The sequence below is a fragment of the Chiloscyllium plagiosum genome, unplaced genomic scaffold (assembly GCF_037043375.1).
Source record: "Chiloscyllium plagiosum isolate Xiang-an unplaced genomic scaffold, Cpla_swu_hap1 HiC_scaffold_27, whole genome shotgun sequence".
NCBI classification, from domain to species: Eukaryota; Metazoa; Chordata; class Chondrichthyes; order Orectolobiformes; family Hemiscylliidae; genus Chiloscyllium; species Chiloscyllium plagiosum.
This window is the reverse complement of record NW_028270165.1, coordinates 90,285,611-90,305,105: the sequence shown is the minus strand read 5'-3', so window position 1 is coordinate 90,305,105 and position 19,495 is coordinate 90,285,611. Positions and strand designations below refer to the sequence as shown.

The 19,495-nt window shown below is 48.2% G+C and overlaps 4 protein-coding genes across 8 annotated transcripts in view; 2 read left to right on the top strand and 2 right to left on the bottom strand.

Annotated features, from left to right (window-relative positions):
- Nucleotides 1–11,891, top strand: part of LOC148144978 (sulfhydryl oxidase 2-like) — a 146,216-nt gene extending 134,325 nt beyond the window's left edge. For 2 of the 5 annotated variants that reach the window (XM_087975466.1, XM_087975465.1), the window contains exon 3: nt 9,303–11,891. In XM_087975466.1, coding sequence (XP_087831592.1) covers nt 9,809–11,827 — 2,019 coding nt within the window. In that variant the 5' untranslated portion in view covers nt 9,303–9,808 and the 3' untranslated portion in view covers nt 11,828–11,891. Of the gene's footprint in view, nt 1–6,195; nt 8,459–9,302 lie in introns of those variants that run through there. The other 3 variants (XM_087975467.1, XM_087975472.1, XM_087975473.1) reach the window with 2 other exon arrangements.
- The window catches only part of LOC148144968 (uncharacterized), a 293,614-nt gene that overhangs the window by 9,131 nt on the left and 264,988 nt on the right, over nt 1–19,495 (bottom strand). The window contains exon 3 of the mRNA XM_087975648.1: nt 3,126–4,312. Coding sequence (XP_087831774.1) covers nt 3,126–3,905 — 780 coding nt within the window. The 5' untranslated portion in view covers nt 3,906–4,312. The remainder of the gene's footprint in view (nt 1–3,125; nt 4,313–19,495) is intronic.
- LOC148144974 (uncharacterized) overlaps nt 1–19,495 on the bottom strand; it is a 271,778-nt gene that overhangs the window by 112,019 nt on the left and 140,264 nt on the right. The window lies entirely within an intron of this gene.
- LOC148144975 (uncharacterized) overlaps nt 1–19,495 on the top strand; it is a 199,411-nt gene that overhangs the window by 66,154 nt on the left and 113,762 nt on the right. The gene's annotated exons all lie outside the window — the stretch shown is intronic.

The window sequence follows — 19,495 nt, the reverse complement described above, 5'->3', positions numbered from 1 at the left end:
TTGTCCACTTTCTCTAATCTTACGATAAGCTTTATTGTGAAATGCTACTGTTGCTTCTTTTTGTGGTCAACTACAACACTTTAAAGTTATTTCCATGCTTAAAACTATTCTCTTTAAAAGACCCTCTATATTCATTAAAGTCTTAGCCTTAAGTATGCGACATGCTACAAGAATTCCACGACCGTTTGTATAATGTTACACTACTTGGAGTTCTTTCATAGGCCTCTGCAGAGTTCGAGGGAGGGGGAAGATGGGATTAGCAAAATTATTCTGGGTAGGAGTGAAAGGAACAGGGTGGTCATTATGGGGGACTTTAACTTCCCCAACATTGACTGGAAATGCTTTCACTCTAGTACGTCGTATGGATCAGTTTTTGTCCAGTGTGTGTGCAGGAGGGCTTTCTGACACAGCATGTCGAAGGGCCGACAAGAGGGGTGGTCACACTGGATCTGGTGCTTGGTAATGAACCAGGCCAGGTGTTTGATTTAGTGGAAGGTGAACACTTTGGAGAGAGTGACCATAATTCAGTTGGGTTTCATTTAAAGGGATAGGAACATGCCACAGGTCAAGAGTTATCGATGGGACAAGGGCAATTATAATGCAATTAGGCAAGACTTAGTATGCATAGAATAGGGTAGCAAAATGCAGGGGATGGGAACAATTGTAATGTGGAGCTGGTTGAAGGAACAGATATTGTGTGTCCTTGATAGGTATGTCCCTGTCAGGCAGGGAGTGATAAGGTAAGGGAACCGTGGTTTACAAGAGAAATTGCATCTCTTGTTACAAAGAAGGAGGAGGCTTATGTGTTGATGAGGCAAGATGGTTCAGATGAGGCGATGGAGAGTTACAGATCAGCTAGGAAGGATTTAAAGAGACAGTTGAGAGCAAAGAGAGGACATGAGCAGTCTTTAACACATAGAATAAAGGCGAACCCTAAAGCTTTCCATAGGTATGTGAGGAATAAAAGGATGATTAGGGTAGGAATAGGGCCAATCAAAGACAGAAGTAGGAAGTTGAGTGTGGGCCCTGTGGAGATTGGAGAGGTGTTAATGAATATCTCTCATCGGTCTTCACTCAGGAGAAGGAGAATATTGTAGAGGAGAAGAATGAGGTACGAGATATTAGACTCGAAAGGATCGAGGTTAGTTGCACACAGGTGTTATCAATTCTAGAAGGAGTGAAAATAGACAAGTGCCCTGGGCCGGATGGGATTTATCCGAGGATTCTCTGGGAAGCGAGGGAGGAGATAGCAGAGCCTTTGGTTTTGATATTTGAGTTGTCATTGTCTACAGGTTTAGTACCAGAGTGGAGGATTGCAAATGTTGTGCCCTTGTTCAAGAAGGGCAGCAGAGATGACCCAGGTAATTATAGACCAGTGAGCCTTACTTCTGTTGAAGGAAAGCTTTTGGAAAGGAATATTAGAGATAGGATTTATAATCATCTAGCAACCAACAATTTGTTTTCAGATCGTCAACATGGTTTCATCAAGAGCAGATCGTGTCTCACAAACCTCATTGCGTTTTTTGAGAAGGTGACCAAGTATGGAGATGAGGGTAGGGCAGTTGACATGGTGTACATGGACCTCAGTAAAGGTTCCACATGGTAGGCTGTTGGAGAAAATGCAGAGGCATGGGATTGAGGGTGATTTAGCAGTTTGGATTAGAAACTTGCTTTCTGAAAGAAGGCAGCGAGTGGTGGTTTATGGAAAATATTCAGCCTGGTGTCCGGTTACTAGTGGTGTGCCTCAAGGATCTGTTTTGGGATGGTTTGTCATTTGTATAACTGACTTAGACGCAGGCATAGTGTTGTAAAGAAGGCATACGGTGTGTTAGGTTTCATTCGTAGAGGGATTGAGTTCCGGAACTGCAAATATCATGCTGCAACTACACAAAACGGTGGTGTAGCCACACTAGGAATATTTGTACAGTTCTGGTCCCCATATTTCAGGAAGGATATGGGAAGCATTGGAAAAGGAGCAGAGAAGATTTACCAGATCGTTTCCTGGTCTGGATGGAGGGTCTTGTGAGGAAAGGCTGAGAGACTTGGGTCTGTTCTCATTGGAAAGAAGAAGGATAAGAGGGGATTTGATCGAGATATATAAGATGATCAGACAATTAGATAGGGTAGACAGTGAAAGACTCTTTCCTAGGATGGTAATGTCAGCTTGTAAGAGGGGGCATAACTACAAATTCAGGGGTGATAGATTTAAGACAGATGTAAGAGGCAAGTTCTTTATGCAGAGAATGGTAAGGGCGTGGAATGCCCTACCTGCTAAGGTAGTCAACTCAGCCACATTAGGGAGATTTAAACAATCCTTAGATAAGCGCGTGGTTGATTTTGGGATAGTGTCAGGGAACGAACTGAGAATAGTTCACAGCTCGGCGCAACATCAAGGGCCGAAGGGCCTGTTCTGCGCTGTATTGTTCTATGTTCTAAACTTAGTGCAGGAGGCTGAACGAAATGAGCAGCTTTAAAACAAAAACCTCTTGGAGCTCAAAGCTTTCAATGAGAGTCTGAGCCCGGTGGTAAGTTCAAGTAACCTTTATTGCAACCCAACTTTGTTACAGCTTCAGATTCCCCCAGCAAAGAGGCAGGGAAAAAGTATCTGCCTTTTGAACACCTCAAGGTCAAAGTACACACACCACACCTCCCCTCCTCCCCCTGCCACCACACTTCCCCTCCTCACCACGCTGTCTTTACTCTTGGCCAGCACCAAGTTGTCCCTTTGTAATTGGATCCTTGGTACAGCCGTAACCCGGAGGAAGTATTGCCTCACTCCACAATTTCAACCCATACCTTGTGTCCAAGTAAGTTTCTCCCCGCTCATTTGCCAGGAAGGGGCAGTGTAGAGTCAACCAGACTGCTGTGGGTCTGGAGTTCACGTGTAGACTAGACCGGGTAAAGGATGCAGCTGGAACGATTGAGTGAATCCTTTCCCACAATGGCGGTTCCCTTCCCTAACAAGGGAGAGGGGGAATCAGATGGGGGCTTTCTCCCCCGCACCACCCCGTCCCTCTGCCATCTGTCGTGGCGGGATTCGAACCCGGGAGTCCCCGGAACCGGGCTGATAGTCCAATTGATAATGGCACTCGGCCGTCACTCCTTCAATCCCCCTGCGATGGCACGTGAACTCGCTGGTGCTTCCGCAGGTGGGAGGAGCGGGTGAAGCCCTTCCCGCACTGAGAGCAGGTGAATGGCCTCTCCCTGGTGTGTACCCGCTGGTGCCTCAGCAGGTGGGAGGATGTGCTGAAGCCCTTCCCACACTTGGGGCAGCTGAAGGGCCTCTCCCCCCTGTGGATCCGCTGGTGGGTCTGGAGGTAGGAGGAGTAGGTGAAGCCCTTCCCGCACTGAGAGCAGGTGAACGGCCTCTCCCCGGTGTGGACCCGCTGGTGCCTCAGCAGGAAGGAAGATGTGCTGAAGGCCTTCCCGCACTCAGGGCAGCTGAAGGGCCTCTCCCCCGTGTGGACCCCCTGGTGCTTCCGCAGTTTGGAGGAGGTGGTGAAGGCCTTACCGCACTGAGAGCAGGTGAACGGCCTCTCCCCCGTGTGGACATGCTGGTGGGTCAGCAGGGAGGAAGATGTCCTGAAGGCCTTCCCGCACTGACAGCAGCTGAAGGGCCTCTCACCCGTGTGGATACGCTGGTGGCTCTGCAGGTTGGAGGAGCAGGAGAAGCCCTTCCCACACTGAGAGCAGGTGAACGGCCTCTCCCCGGTGTGGACCCGCCGGTGGGTCTGGAGGTAGGAGGATGTGCTGAAGGCCTTCCCGCAGTCGGTGCAGGGGAATGGCCTCTCCCCGGTTTGACTGCGCCGATGAATCTCCAGGGCAGACGGGAAACGGAAGCCTTTCCCGCAGTCGCCACACTTCCACGGTTCCTTCACAGGGCGGGATTTCTCAGGTTTCTCCATGGCCACAGCTTCAGCTGCTCACAAACACGTGCAGAGCCCCTCCCTGCCGTGAAATCCCCTTTCCAGGCCGTATTACTGTTTCTGGCTCCACGCACAGTGCGCTGCAACAGTGGGGTCTCTCGTCCAGTCCCACTGATGCGGAAAACGTCCTCAAACAGGAACCAAAAAGCGTTGATCCCTCTCACAGAAATCACAGTCAAAAACCGTTGTGTTCCCGATGGATTGAGTGACTGTCAGACATTGACATCAAAGTGAGGACTGCAGACGCTGGAGAGTCAGTTGAAAAATGTGGCGCTGAAAAAGTACAGCAGGTCAGGCAGCATCCGAGGAGCAGGAGAGTCAATGTTTCGGGCATAAGCCCTTCATCTGTTGATTTTGAAACTTCAGTCTTCAGATTTTCAAATACTCTGCAAAAAGAGATTACAAAAGTCATCACTATCAGTTGTTGTTCCACAAAATTGAAAGCACCATCCCACTCTCTCTCCCCCCCTGTTCTCACTCCGCTCTAACTAATTCTCCTGAAGGTGCTGATTCAGGATCTTAGAGGGGCAAAAAAAGCAAAAACATCAAGACTGACATCTCTCCGAATTTTGGATACCTCCACCTGAAAGTTAATATCTTTCACAACACTGGGATCCTGCTGAGAGTGAGCAGGTCTGATTTTGGGAAGCAAAAATAAAAGTATCAAGTCAGGGTGAACCTGCAATGCAGCTTCTTGAGGAAGGACCAGACACAAAATGGTTAATGACCCCGAGAAGGTGGGAGCAAAATGAGACATCAAGGCATTAACACCAACACACTTCAGTCAAACTCATCTGCTCCCAGTCAGGGCAAAACATGCTCTGAAAGTCCAGGCTTCACAACCACACTTCTGCTTCCACTGAAGACAATGAGAGTCACACAGCGCAGAAACAGACCCTTTGGCCCAACCTGCCCAAGGTCACCCAAGGCTGGAATCGAACCTGGGACCCTGGTGCTGTGAGGTAGCAGTGCTAACCACTGAGCCACCGTGCCGCCCTAGGCTGTCAAACATGCATGAGGACCTTGCGGGATCTGATTGGTTGTTACTATGTGATCATGCTCAATGTCTGACTCTAAACAATGTCCATAAGTTCTATCCAAACTCTAAAAGTCGGCAGATTATTTTAGCACTCTAGGAGTACTCATCGGTGGCCCAGAGGTTAGCACTGCTGCCTCACAGCACCAGGGTCCCAGGTTCGATTCCAGCCTTGGGGGGCTGGCTGTGTGGAGTTTGCACATTCTCCCCATGTCTGCGTGGGTTTCCTCCCACAATCCAAAGATGTGCAGATGTGGTGAATTGGCCATGCTAAACTTCCCATAATGTTAGGTGCATTAGTCAGAGGGAGATGGGTCTGGGTGGGCTACTCTTCAGAGGATCGGTGTGGACTGGTTGGGCCAAAGGGCCTGTTTCCACATTGTTGGGAATCTAATCTAATCTCATCCTTCTGGGCTGATCAGAGTCTACCGTCCGGGCCATATCAAAGAATAAACTATTGCTTGTATGATTGACAAAGTCACTTCCAGGTATGTTTATTGACCAATCCCAGAAATCCGAAGATCCAGACAGCAGTCCAGATCAGAACAACCAGATAGGAAATGGTTAATGTCCCCAGGATGTGGGGAGCAAAATAAGACACCAAGGCGTTAACACCAACACCAGGGAAAAACTGAACATACAGATGTGACAAACATTCGTAGCAAGCCAGAATCACAGATGTACAGCACAGAAACAGTCCCTTCAGTCCATGCTGACCAGATATCCTAAATCAATCTCGTCCCATTTGCCAGCACTTGGCCCATGTCCCTCTAAATGTTTCCCAACATATACCCATCCAGATACCTTTTTGTGAGAGACGATTTCGGTACAAATAGTTAAGATGTGCATGACCTCAGAGTCTAAGGGGAATAGAGCCGTGGGGGTAGGGTAAAACATGCTTCTCTATAATAAAGGACGAGACAGAGTAGAAAAACAAGTCCTTGATTGATAAGACCACTAACTCTGACAGAGAAGAATAAGTCCTTGACTGATAAGACTGCAGGCTAGAAAAACAACTAGGGAGACATATACTGCAGACTTTGTGATAAGGGTCCAGAATGGAAAAATAATGAATGTTCAGAATGTGAACCTCGTGACTCTTTAGAGCTATAGAAGGGAGGAGCTTGAACTGTATTTAATCAGAAACATTGTTAGCCTGGCGCGCCTTTTTTTTCAAGGGTGCCCAACTCTGCAGACTTGTTAATAAAACTTTGTTTTCCTGAATTTGTCTAGAGCGATTATTGAGAAGCGATTTTCGTTTCTAACAAACTTGGGGGCTTGTCCGATCAACACTCCGGCCGCGAGGGGGGGCTGAGGAAGGACATCGGAGAAGGTGCACCCTGCCGAGTTCGGCAGTCCCTGATTCCTTGCTTGTCGCCCCGCGCGGCTTGAGCGAGTGATATCCGGAAGGCTCAGGAGAACAAAGGAGGGGTGTGGCCGAGGCAGTGGGGACGGTTAACGATCGAGTAATTTCGGTGCACCGAACCCAGGTAAGAACAGACTTGCGGGAACCGTCTTTCCGGAGGACTGGGGACCTGCGGAGTGCCTGTAGATTTTTCTACAGAGACGTGGGACTCAGGAATCTAGAGACCGGGGCTCGTCTGTGCGGGATTTTGCAGAGACCGTGTTTGCGGAGGAACGTGGACCTACGGGGTGCCTGTGATCTGTTTCACAGAGACGTAGGACACAGGAATCCAAAGACCGGGGGTGCCTGCAAAGGGACCTGGGCGATCACGGGACTGAAGGTCCGGGAATTGGCTAAATAGTGATAGATTATCACGGGAATACAGGAATCTCCGATTTTACAAAGTCCTCGGCAATGGGAAATAAGGGATCCAAGGCGAATAAGGGAAAGGTAGGCTTGAGCGTAGACAATGAAAAATACCCCGGGGTACCTGACGATAGTCCGTTAGGAATAATGTTAAATAATTGGGATCAGGGTAGGAGAAAAGGAAAATCTAGAAAGAAGATGGTGAGATACTGTAAAACGTGGTCCCAAACACCTATTCAGGGAGACTCAGTGTGGTGGCCTAAATTCGGCACTGACGAAGACTGGGTCCGGCAAGCTCTAATTTTATATGTCAATTCGAAACCTAGTGTTACTCGGGGGCAAAGTGATTACGCCCTTTGTTGGCTGCCAGTCACACTATCTTGCAAAATGAAGGTAACCAATGAAGACTCGAAAGGGCAGAAAGAATGGGAACCTTTAGATCACTTACCGCCGCCCTACGTGACCCCGTCGGCCCCGCAAAATGGTCCTTCGGGTGGCGACGATTCAGGGGAAGGGGAAGAAAGCGGGGAGGAACCACCAGGTGCCTCAGGAGTACAGACTAGATCTCAAGCTGAAAAGAGTCACAGACGGAACTCTGTCCCGATTGCAAGAATGAATCCACTCCGGGAAGTGCCCATGGGAGGCGCGGAAGGAGGGACGGGATATGTGAACATCCCCTTAACGAGTACTGAAGTACGGAATTACAAGAGGGAGATGAAGGGCCTACTGGAGGACCCCATGGGCCTGGCTGAACAATTAGATCAGTTCCTGGGGCCAAATACTTACACGTGGGATGAGATGTATTCCATCATGGGAACATTGTTCTCTAGCCAGGAGCGACAGATGATACGACAAGCTGCGCTGTTGGTCTGGGAGAGAGAGGGAGGAGCAGGAGGGGAGTAGAAATTTCCCCTCACCGACCCCGAGTGGGATAAGCAAACGGAAGAAGGAAGACGCAACATGAGGGATATGCGGGAATATTGGATAAAAGGAATAAGGCAGGCAGCCCCGAAGGGGCACAATTTTACCAAGGCCTTTGGGAATCATCAAAACCCGGAAGAAACCCCTACAGACTTCCTAGACAGGATTAGGAAGAACTTGCAGCAGTTCGCTGGGGTGGACCCTGAGACGGAAATGGGACAGCAACTCATACGGGTAGAGTTTGTGTCAAAAGCCTGGCCGGACATACGAAAGAAGTTAGAGAAAATGGATGATTGGGATAGTAAACCTCTGAGTGAACTACTACAGGAGGCGCAAAAGGTGTTTGTGAGAAGGGACGATGAGAAGCAAAAGAAGGCGACAAAGATAATGATGCAGACGGTGCAACAAGTGACAGCTGGAAGGAGGGAAAAGGGGGAGCCGTGGCAGGAACCGGAAAGGGGAGAGTCGTGGCAAGAGCAGAGGAAAAGAGGACCGGGGCCGGAACAAAGGAAGGGTGGAGGAACTCGAGGCCGCGACAGGGAAACAAAGAGGATACTCAGATGTTACTACTGTAATGAAGAGGGACATTTTAAGCGAGAGTGCCCCCGCTACAAGCGGGAAGTGCGGTCGTACGCCCTGATGGAGGAAGATTAGGGAGGTCGGGGGTTCCTACCCTTGGGGCAAAAGGACTATCGACAGGAACCCCTGGTAAACTTGAAAGTAGGGCCCCAAGGGTCGGAGATCACATTTATGGTGGACTCGGGAGCCGAAAGATCAAGTATAATCCAAATACCCCCCGGCGCCCGAGCAGAAAGAACAGTTATGTGGGTATCTGGCATTGGAGGAAAGACATTGCAAGTCCCAGTAGTGGAGGACGTGGAAATTGGGTATGAAAACAGAACTACTAAACGAGACCTCCTTCTACTGCCATCGGCGGGGTTTAATTTGTTAGGAAGAGACTTGCAGGTCAAACTAGGGATCGGAACGGTACCAAGTAACGGGGAAATGGTGGTACGGTTGTTCGCCCTCACCGAAGAAGATGATCAACAAATAGACCAGGGAGTTTGGTACCGGGAGGGGAACAGAGGGGGTCTAAACATCAAACCTCTCCAAATCACCATGTTACCAGGAAAAGGCCCGGTAAGAAGGAAACAGTATCCGATTGCTATGGAAGGACGGGAAGGGTTACAACCTGTGATAGAAAGATTAATCACAGATGGACTACTGGAGGAATGTATGTCCCCTTTCAATACTCCAATACTCCCTGTGAGAAAGCCGGATGGGACGTATAGGCTGGTGCAAGACCTGCGGGGGTTGAATGAAGTAGTCCAGGCTAGATACCCGGTGGTACCCAATCCCTACACGTTAATGAGTAAAATTCCCCCCGAACATGAATGGTTCAGCGTAATAGATCTGAAGGATGCCTTCTGAAGTTGCCCCCTTGACGAAGAAAGTCGGAACCTTTTTGCATTTGAATGGGAGAATCCCTTCACAGGACGAAAGCGACAGTTGAGATGGACCGTCTTGCCGCAGGGATTCACGGAGTCACCCAACTTGTTTGGACAAATACTGGAGCAGATCTTAGGAGGATTTCGGTGTAACGCGGAGAATCAATTGCTCCAATATATCGATGATCTCTTACTCTCAGGACCGAGAGAAGAGGAGGTACGAGCAGACACCGTTGCCCTGCTGAACTTCCTGGGGAAACAGGGCCTACTCGTCTCCAGGACAAAACTCCAGTTTGTGGAGCAAGAAGTAAGATATCTGGGCCATCAGGTTAGTAAGGGGCATCGCCGTATCACGCCAGAACGAATATCGGGGATTACGGGTATGCCAATACCCAGGACGAAGAAGGAAATCAGACAGTTCCTGGGGCTAGTAGGGTATTGCCGGATATGGATTGAAAGTTACACCACTCTAATAAAGTTTTTGTACGACAAACTGGGACAAGAATAACAAAAACTGGACTGGTCAGATGAGGAGGAGCAGCAATTTAATATTATTAAAAGTAAACTGATCCGAGCTCCGGTATTGGCTTTACCCACCCTGAAGGAACCGTTCCAGTCATATGTTAATAGCGCTGGCGGAATTGCCCAGGGTGTGCTTACCCAGCTGCGGGCAGGGAAACGTCAGCCGGTTGCATTTTTGTCAAAAATGTTAGACCCTGTGTCACATGGATGGCCGACCTGTATCCAGGCAGTGGCAGCTACGGCAATGTTAGTAGAAGAGGCCCGGAAACTTACCTTTGGAGGAAGAATCACAGTATACTCCCCACATTCGGTTAGTACCATACTGGCTCAAAAGGCTCACCGCTGGTTAACAGACTCTCGCATCCTGAAGTATGAGACGATTTTGATGACCGGAGACGATCTCAATTTTGCAAAAGATCTCAGTTGCAACCCTGCCCAGTTTCTATACGGACGTCCTGCAGATGGGGAACAGGAGCATGATTGTGTGGAATTTGTAGACTTACAGACCAAAAGCCGAGAGGACCTGCAAGAGGCTCCGCTGGGTGAGGGACAGGAACTGTACATCGACGGGTCCTCCCGCTGCATAAATGGGGTATGGTACAGTGGCTATGCGGTCGTAGATGGCGCAACGAAACGGACGATCGAGTCCGGACGACTGCCCGGGAAGTGGTCAGCCCAATCCTGTGAGTTGTACGCCCTCCAGAGGGCCCTGAAGTTGTTGGAGGGGAAAGTGGGGACCATATATACTGACTCAAAGTATGTATACGGAATTGTTCATACTTTCGGGAAAATCTGGAAAGAGCGAGGATTGATAACTTCCCGGGGAAAAGAATTAGCTCACGAACAAATGATCAGCCTAACGTTGGAAGCCCTGGCGTTGCCTATAGAACTCGCAGTAGTCCATGTACCCGGTCACCAGAAGGGGTCGACACCGGAAGCGGTGGGAAACCGGCTGGAAGATGAGGAAGCCAAGCGGGCAGCGGTCGAAAAATCCGTCCAATTATTAACATTAATACCGTTGAGGGAAGGGCTCGCTAAACAACCCATCTTCACCCAGGGGGAGATTGATAAAATGGATCAATTGGGTACCCGGCTAGAAACTAACGGGAAGTGGACAGTTCCTGATGGGAGACAAGTACTAAACAAACAGATCACCCGGAGTATTCTGCACCGATTACACCATCAGACCCACTGGGGGGTGCAAGCCATGTGTGACACGATCCTGAGAGACTATGTATGCAGGGGGATATACACGTTAGCCCAACAAGAAGTAGTCGGATGCCCCACTTGCCAGCGAATTAACAAGAAAGCCATGCGTTCTATGCCAGCTGGTGGTCAGCCCCTCGCAATTAGGCCATTCCAGAGGATCCAAATTGACTTTACAGACTTACCCCCAGTACAGAGATGGAAGTATCTGCTAGTAATAGTAGACCATTTCACCCACTGGGTAGAGGCTTCCCCAACCGCCAAAGCCGATGCACCAACCGTGGCCCGTCTATTGTTAGAGAACATAATCCCGAGATATGGCATGATGGAATCTATAGACTCAGACTGCGGGACACATTTTGTTTCTAGGCTACACCATTTGATCTGTACTGCCCTGGGTATCCAATGGAAATTCCATGCACCCTGGCATCCCCAGAGCTCGGGTCGAGTGGAGAGAATGAATGGCACGCTCAAGACCCAATTGACTAAGCTGATGTTAGAAACTAAGTTACCCTGGCCAAAGTGCCTTCCCATTGCCCTATTGAGAATACGTACAGCACCTCGCCGGGATATCGGGGTATCCCCCTATGAGATGCTGTTCGGATTACCATATTGGAGTAAGGTTGATGGGTGTCCCACTCTACAAGGGGGAGATGTATTTGTCAGAGACTATTTACTGGCCTTATCCCGTTCTTTTGCAGAACTCCGGAGGAAGGGTCTCCTGGCTCAAACTCCGCCGCTCGACTTCCTCTTACATAAGGTGGAGCCCGGAGATTGGGTACTTGTAAAGACCTGGAGGGCCGAAAAGCTCCAGCCGCAGTGGGAAGGACCGTTCCTGGTCCTGTTAACAACTGAAGCCGCTGTTCGGACGAAAGAAAAAGGGTGGGCCCACGCATCGAGGATAAAGGGGCCTGTTCCGCCAGAAGGAGAGAGCACTTGGACATGCGGGCCAGGGGACAAGCCATTGGTGGTAAAGCTGAAAAGACAGCGACAATGAACTCTACCTGGACTGTATTGGTGGGGATATTGATCGGTTTACTCCTGTATGTGGGGGAGGGCGAGGGGAGATGTGATAAATGTCGGACTACGGTGAGACTTGGGAGTCAGATCGACTCGGGGTCATTTGTGTCTCACTCCCATGTGAACGATCGGTGTTACGATGTGAATGCACGGCAAGAATGTTGGGAGGATGGAAAACCCTATTATCAAGTGTATAATAAAGGGTACGGTGGCAAAGTCCGTGGGTGCCCTAAAAATGACCGCTGGGTGTGTGTTAACAAAGATGGGCAGTGGGGCCTACCCTCCGTGTTGCTCAGAGAGCAGGTTGACAGAGTCAAGGAGACCAGAGTTCAGAACACTGAACGGGAGTTAGAGAAAGAGAACGACCGTCAGAGAACGGTCGTTGTCTCTAAAGTGCCGTCTATATACAAAGAGGTAGAAGAGCAGATTGAGCTCCCTGATGTAACACAAAACCTGTTTATTGATCTCACCTCTAGGATTGCCACTGTTTTAAATGTTAGCAATTGCTGGGTTTGTGGGGGGCCACATATGTCAGAACAATGGCCGTGGACTGGGCAAAGCTTAGACATATGGGAATTGCTTCAATACAATTGGACACATGTCAACGAAAGGAAAAGCCAGGGGTGGAGACTGACAAATGGCCCTGAGGGCCAGTTAGGTGTTGAAGGCAAGGGGACCGTGGAGGTAGGAATTAGTCCCTGTCAGAGTGTATTGAATGCCACCACACAAGTATGGTGGCCTGAGAATATTGCTTGGTACATTGCAAACCGAGATCATCAAAATTGCATTCGGTTACGTTCTGATTCCTCCTCTTACGAGCTAAGTGCTGACCCTTCCGATGGCATGAAAAGAGTGTGGAGCGGTGGTTGTCAGGGGAATCAATGCTGGAATAATCCTGTCCAGACTCTGCCACGGGGCCAACAATCCGAATACTGGAATTGCAGTGGTCCTGGTCCTTATGAGGGCGTCCCTGGGGTAAAGGAGTTGTGGGATGACGTTGTGAGGCAGGGAGGGCCTGCTCCAGATGGCCTATTTTGGATATGCGGTAATCAGGCATATTCCAAACTGCCCATGGGATGGGCTGGAGTATGCTTCCTGGGTCTAATAAGACCTGAATTCTTCCTATTACCCCGGGAGGAAGGCGATGATTTGGGAGTTAAACTCTTTGACTCCCTGCGTAGGTCGCCAAGGGATATCCAAGTCGGTGATTGGGGGGATGAGTGGCCACCGGCCCGTATTATTGAATACTACGGGCCTGCTACGTGGGCACAGGACGGATCATGGGGATACCGTACTCCTATCTATATGTTAAACCGAATTATCAGGCTCCAAGCAGTCGTAGAGGTCATTACTAATCAGACCGCCCTGGCCCTGGAGTTGCTGGCTATGCAGCAGGATCAGATGAGGGCTGCTATATACCAAAACCGGCTTGCCTTGGATTATCTGTTGGCCTCAGAAGGGGGCGTGTGCGGGAAGTTTAACCTGACTAACTGCTGTCTGAAAATTGACGATAACGGTAAAGCGGTTTTGAAGATTTCCGATAAAATTTGGAAACTGGCCCATGTGCCGGTTCAATCCTGGCGTCCTCTTGGTGGCATCGGATGGTGGGATGGTCTCCTAGTTGGTAGTTGGTGGCGCACGGCGTTACTGGTGGCTGGGGGGGGCGTAATGCTTCTACTCATCTTACCCTGCCTGACCCCCTGTGTTCAATCTTTAATCCAGAAAAATATTTCCCAACTCCAGGCAGTGGCGGTACCCCAACATGGAACGCAGGAACTGAAGGTGCTGTTGCTGCGAAAGACCAAGGATTTCCCGGGCCCTTGATGGGAGGACGCTTATCTTTGTCATGCACATCTTAAAAACAGAAAGGGTGGAATTGTGAGAGACGATTTCGGTACAAATAGTTAAGATGTGCATGACCTCAGAGTCTAAGGGGAATAGAGCCGTGGGGGTAGGGTAAAACATGCTTCTCTATAATAAAGGACGAGACAGAGTAGAAAAACAAGTCCTTGATTGATAAGACCACTAACTCTGACAGAGAAGAATAAGTCCTTGACTGATAAGACTGCAGGCTAGAAAAACAACTAGGGAGACATATACTGCAGACTTTGTGATAAGGATCCAGAATGGAAAAATAATGAATGTTCAGAATGTGAACCTCGTGACTCTTTAGAGCTATAGAAGGGAGGAGCTCAAACTGTATTTAATCAGAAACATTGTTAGCCTGGCGCGCCTTTTTTTTTCTCAAGGGTGCCCAACTCTGCAGACTTGTTAATAAAACTTTGTTTTCCTGAATTTGTCTAGAGCGATTATTGAGAAGCGATTTTCATTTCTAACACTTTTAAAAGGTTGTAATTGTACCAGCAGCCACCTCTTCCTCTGGCAGCTCATTCTTTACACACACCACCCTCTGTGTATAGGAGTTGCCCTTTAGGTTTCTTTTAAATCTCACCCTAAACCTATGAGCAATCCCAGATCAAAGATCTTGTCTATTTACCCTCGCCATGCCCCACATTATTTTATACAAGGTTGTAGGGTCACCCCTGTGGGATATAGTTAAAGCAGTGTTAGTATGCACATTTTAGTATAGCTAAAATGTGCATACATGAAATGTGCCTGCAAACAATGGTAGATGTTACAGATCAAACAGATAAGGTGCTGTGAGGGGAGGGGGTGTAGGTTAAGCTAGACATGCTCATACAAACAGTTATAAGCATCTGTTTGCTGCTTCTGCAAAAACAAAAAAAACACTATCAAGGAGGTCAGAAGGCTCAGCGTCGGCGAAAAATGGGAGGAAATGTTGCTTTCGCAAACAAGGAAGCAGCTGGCAGTGAAAGAGGATATACGCGAACACTTTGTTCACGCACAAGGCTGAATAAGGCAAGAAATAGACAAGAGTAATGGACACCACCGGGAAAGAATGGAGGGACAAACCGATCTTTTGAGGATCAGCTTGGAACATCAAGGCGGGGGGAAATGGGAATGAGGGAAAGAAGCTGAATGTGCTGGAGCAAGGTGGAGGAAGGACAGAGGATGCAAAACCGGCTTGAAGCTGCAATGAGGAATATTGCATGTGCTGTACTTGTACCTGTGGCAGTTACTGGTGGGAATCGGGTGCTTTTTAAAACATCAAAACAGGAGATATCCAGCCCTCCCCCTTCCCAATCTCTATCCTTCAGTCCCTCCTCACCCGGGTAACTAATACACATACCTGAGTTTGCGGAGGCTGCTCCCTCCCTGCATTCACTCCAGTTGCTACAAGTAACCAATTTCCCCTCCTCCCATCTCTGTCTCCCTCCCAGGATGAAGAGTCGGCAAGGGGCGGGAGATTCATTTTGAAACTGACAGGGCCACTTCCGCCTTGGGACGTCACAAAAGAACTAGGGACGGGGCGTTGAAAAGTGACGGCTTAGGGGGCGGGGCATGGCCAACAGCGGGACGCCGCACTGCGCATGCGCTGTGCCTGCAGCACACGGGGAGTAGGACACACTTTCCAAAAACACCGCTCCCTTCAAAGAATCCCCACAGTGTGGAAGCAGGCCACTCGGCCTCACCGACCCTCCCAAGTGTCACCCACCCACACCCATTCCCCTGCATTTATCCCTGAGTCATGCACCTTACCTGCATATTATGCCTAATTTAGCATGGCCAATCCACCCTCACCTGTACATCCCTGGGCACTATGGGTAATTTAATTTGGCCAATCCACCCTCACCTGCACATCCCTAGGCAGTATGGGTAATTTAGCACAGCCAATCCACCCTCACCTGTACATCCCTGGGCACTATGGGTAATTTAGCACGGTCAATCCACCCTAACCTGCACATCCCTGGGCACTATGGGTAATTTAGCATGGCTAATCCACCCGAACCTGCACATCCTTGGGCACTATGGGTAATTTAGCATAGCCAATCCACCCTAATTCAGCATGGCCAATCCACTTTTGATTAGAGTGGTGCTGGAAAAGCTCAGCAATTCAGGCAGCATCCGAGGAGCTGGAAAATCTTCGTTTTGGGCAAAAGCCCTTCATGAGGAAGAGGCGCAGAGTGCCTGCAGGGTTCAGATCCGAACTCTGCTGGTTTAAAGGTGGTCCGGAGTCTGTGTAGGATGAGTTGGTTACAGAGGCAGGCACCAAGGAAACAAACGTGGCTGTGGTAGCGAGTCTGTTTGAGGACATGGTCAAAGAGCTTCAGGGCAGAGGAAACGTGTTGGGAATTGCAGTGGGACAGGGATTCCTTGAGATTCTTGTAGAGAGAGGAGGAAAACTTCAAGGCAGGCATCCTTGCAAACGGATTCACTGTAGGGTTAAAATCATCTAGGTAAAAACAAGGACTGCAGATACTAGAAACCAGATTCTAGAATCACACAACTCCAGGTTGTAGTCCAACAGGCTTCTTTGGAAGCAGTAACTTTTGGAGTGCTGCCTCTTCATCAGGTGGTTGTGGAGGATAAGATCCTAAGACACAATTTAGAGCAAAACAGTCCAGTGTCCTGCCACTGAAATGGTATATTGAACAAAGCTGGATTGTTCAGTCTTCCACCTTTTCAAATAGGTTACAGGTCTCATTACAATGTAAATCCCAGAACATCTTGTTGTCACCTTCTCAAGATAACAAGGTTTTATAGCAAAAGCTCAAGCCATGATTAAATGGCAGAGTGGACTCGATGGGCTGAATGGCCTTACTTCCGCTCCAATGTCTTATGGTCTTATCACAGCTCAGACAATGCATTAAAGGTGTGAGGTCAGAGTCTGCCTGTATCCCAATCTGGAGTCAGACTGGTTCTGTTTCCAAAGTCGAATTTACAAACTATTACATGTATTGACTGCCTGCAGAGTTTTCCTTTAAAAAATGCACATAGAATGTATCTGCAAATATACATCTCTTTTCCCCCCCCCCCCCACACACACACACACAGACACAAACACACACGCACAAGTTTGTTGAGTGAAATTGTACCTGCAGAATTATGTCTTACTTTGCTCAAAAACTGCATGAATCCATGTAAGATTCTGTAAGTCAGTTTAACCATTGTGGCACAGACAGTCTCACACAGGGGAGCTCACACCTTCAATACATTATCTGGGCTGACGCGACACCAATTGGTAAAGTTCACTTGAGGATTTAACTATTTTAAAAGGTTTTGTGATTTACATTTGAAAGAACTGAAACTATCATGGTCATTCGAACAGATGAGAGACTGAAACAATCCGGGTCTTTTTCAATATATAATTTCAGTTACATCACACTATTAACTGTTGCAATAAATTCTGTCTTACAATCTTATATTCCACAATCCCCTGATGAAGCAGCTGCACTCCGAAAGCTACTGCTTCCAATTAAACTTGTTGGACAGAATTCCTCAAGTAGGGCACCATAAGAATCCTGGGAGACTGCTATTTCCTGTTTACTTCATAATGAACAAACTTTAAGCACGATCGCCTATTTATTTCTCATTTTGTTTCATTTTTCTTGTTTAATTCCCTGCGATGATGTGTGAGAATTATTAGATTTGGGTCAGCCATTTTGTCACATATTAAAGCCTAGAAACCATTTTGAATGTCAGCTTAGTGCCTGCTTGCTAAAGCTTGTGCTAAAGCAGCTCATACTAAAAAATGAAAGACTTAACAATCCAGGGTTTTTCAACATATCATTTCAGTACACTGTAATGTTTTTCCATCCATTCTCTGCCTTATGATTTTATACTCCACAATCACCTGATGAAGGAGCCACGCCCCGAGTGCTCGTCATAGAGTCATAAAGGTGTTCAGCACGGAAACCGACCCTTCGGTCCAATCCATCCATGCCGAGCAGATATTCTAACCCAATCTAACCCCCCCCCCCCCTCGCAGCACCCAGCCCATATCCCTCCAAACCCTTCCTATTCATATACCCAACCAAATGCCTCTTAAACATTGCAATTGTACCCACCTCCACCACTTCCTCTGGCAGTTCATTCCATAGCTGCACAACCCTCTGCATGAAAAGTTGTCCCTTAGGTCCCTTTCAAATCTTTCCATTCTCACCTTAAACCTATGCCTTCTAGTTTTCGACTCCACCACCCTGGGGGGAAAAGACCTAGGCTATTTGCCCTAACTATGCCACTCATGATTTTATAAACCTCTCTACGGTCAACCCTCAGGCTCTGATGCTCCAGGGGTAAAATAAATGCCCCAGCCTCTCTCTGTCTGTGGAACTGGTTAAAGCTCCTTCCCATTGTCAGTTCACTGGGACACAAACTCATTCTGTGTAACCAGTTAAAGCTCAGTTCATTGTTGGTTCCTCTCTGATGTCCAGTACCTTTTTGAAGCAGGTTGAATGGATTTCTCTTTCCAGATTCAACCCCCAATGATATTGAGTGACCCTGTCAGATCTTGTTATGGAATTTCTTCCAAGTTTTCTGTCTGCAGATCCTCCCCTTCTGATACCCTGTTCGCAAAGTTGAAACAAATCATCACTGTCTGTACCGAGTAGAAACTCTGATTATATTGTATGTGTCTGTGTGTTTAAAGTACGAACCCAGAAACATACAAATGGTATTATTGATTTAAAATACATAGGAGACATGAGGAAGGAGATGTCAGGACCTGGCACTCTCTGAACCCTAACAGGATGTTCCAAGTGGTAGTGCAAACATTTCAAAATGAAGTGGATGGCCATAGAGCTGTACAGCACAGAAACAGTCCATCTCGTCCATGCTGACTAGATATCTGAAATTAATCTATCCTATTTACCAGCACTTGGCCCATATCCCTCTAAACCCTACCCATTCACGTACCATCCAGCTGCCTTTTAAAAGTTGTATTTGTGCCAGCCTCCACCACTTCCTCTCGCAGCTCATTGCACGCACGCACCACCCTCTGTGTGAAAAAGTACAAATCTATGCCTTCCTCATTCCCCGTTTTACTTGTACTGATGCCCTCGGGGATCTCTGAACTTGGACAGTAAGGTCCCTTTGTTCCTTAGCAGTCTGTAGGGATCTATTATTTATTGCTTACTTCCTTCCCTGAGGTGTTGTCCCTCCAATTTGCGGTTTGATTCGTTGTGGCAATAGAGGAGGCCAAAGATGGTAATGTCAGAAAGGGGGTGGAAAGGGGAATTGAAATGGATGGTGACTGGGAACCCTGGTCGGCTCTGTGGGCCCAGATATGATGCTCAGTGAACCATTCCCCAAGTTTGTGCTCGCTCTCCCCGATATAGAGAAGACCACAACTGGCAAACACGTGGCAAATGCAGTACCACAATATGAAGTTATAGCCTTTGCTGTGGAAAAAAAGTAGAAAGGAAGTGCATTGTTTAAATGGAGATGTAATTGGATGTGGAGAAAGTGAGAACTGCAGATGCTGGAGATCAGAGTCAAAAAGTGTGGGACTGGAAGAGCACGGGAGGTTAGGCAGCATCTGAGGAGCAGGACAGTTGGCTTTTTGGGCACGAGCCCTTCATCAGGAATTGTGTGGATGGACAAAGGAGCCTCAGCATCCTTCTACATCAGTCACTGCCAGTTGTCAGACATGTGCAGCAGGCAATCAGCAAGGCAAGTGGTATATTAGCAAGAGGAATTGAGTTCAGAAGTGGGGATGTCTTCCTGCAGTTAGGGGGTCATTGAATATATTCAAGGCTGAGTTCATCTGATTTTTGAACAACAA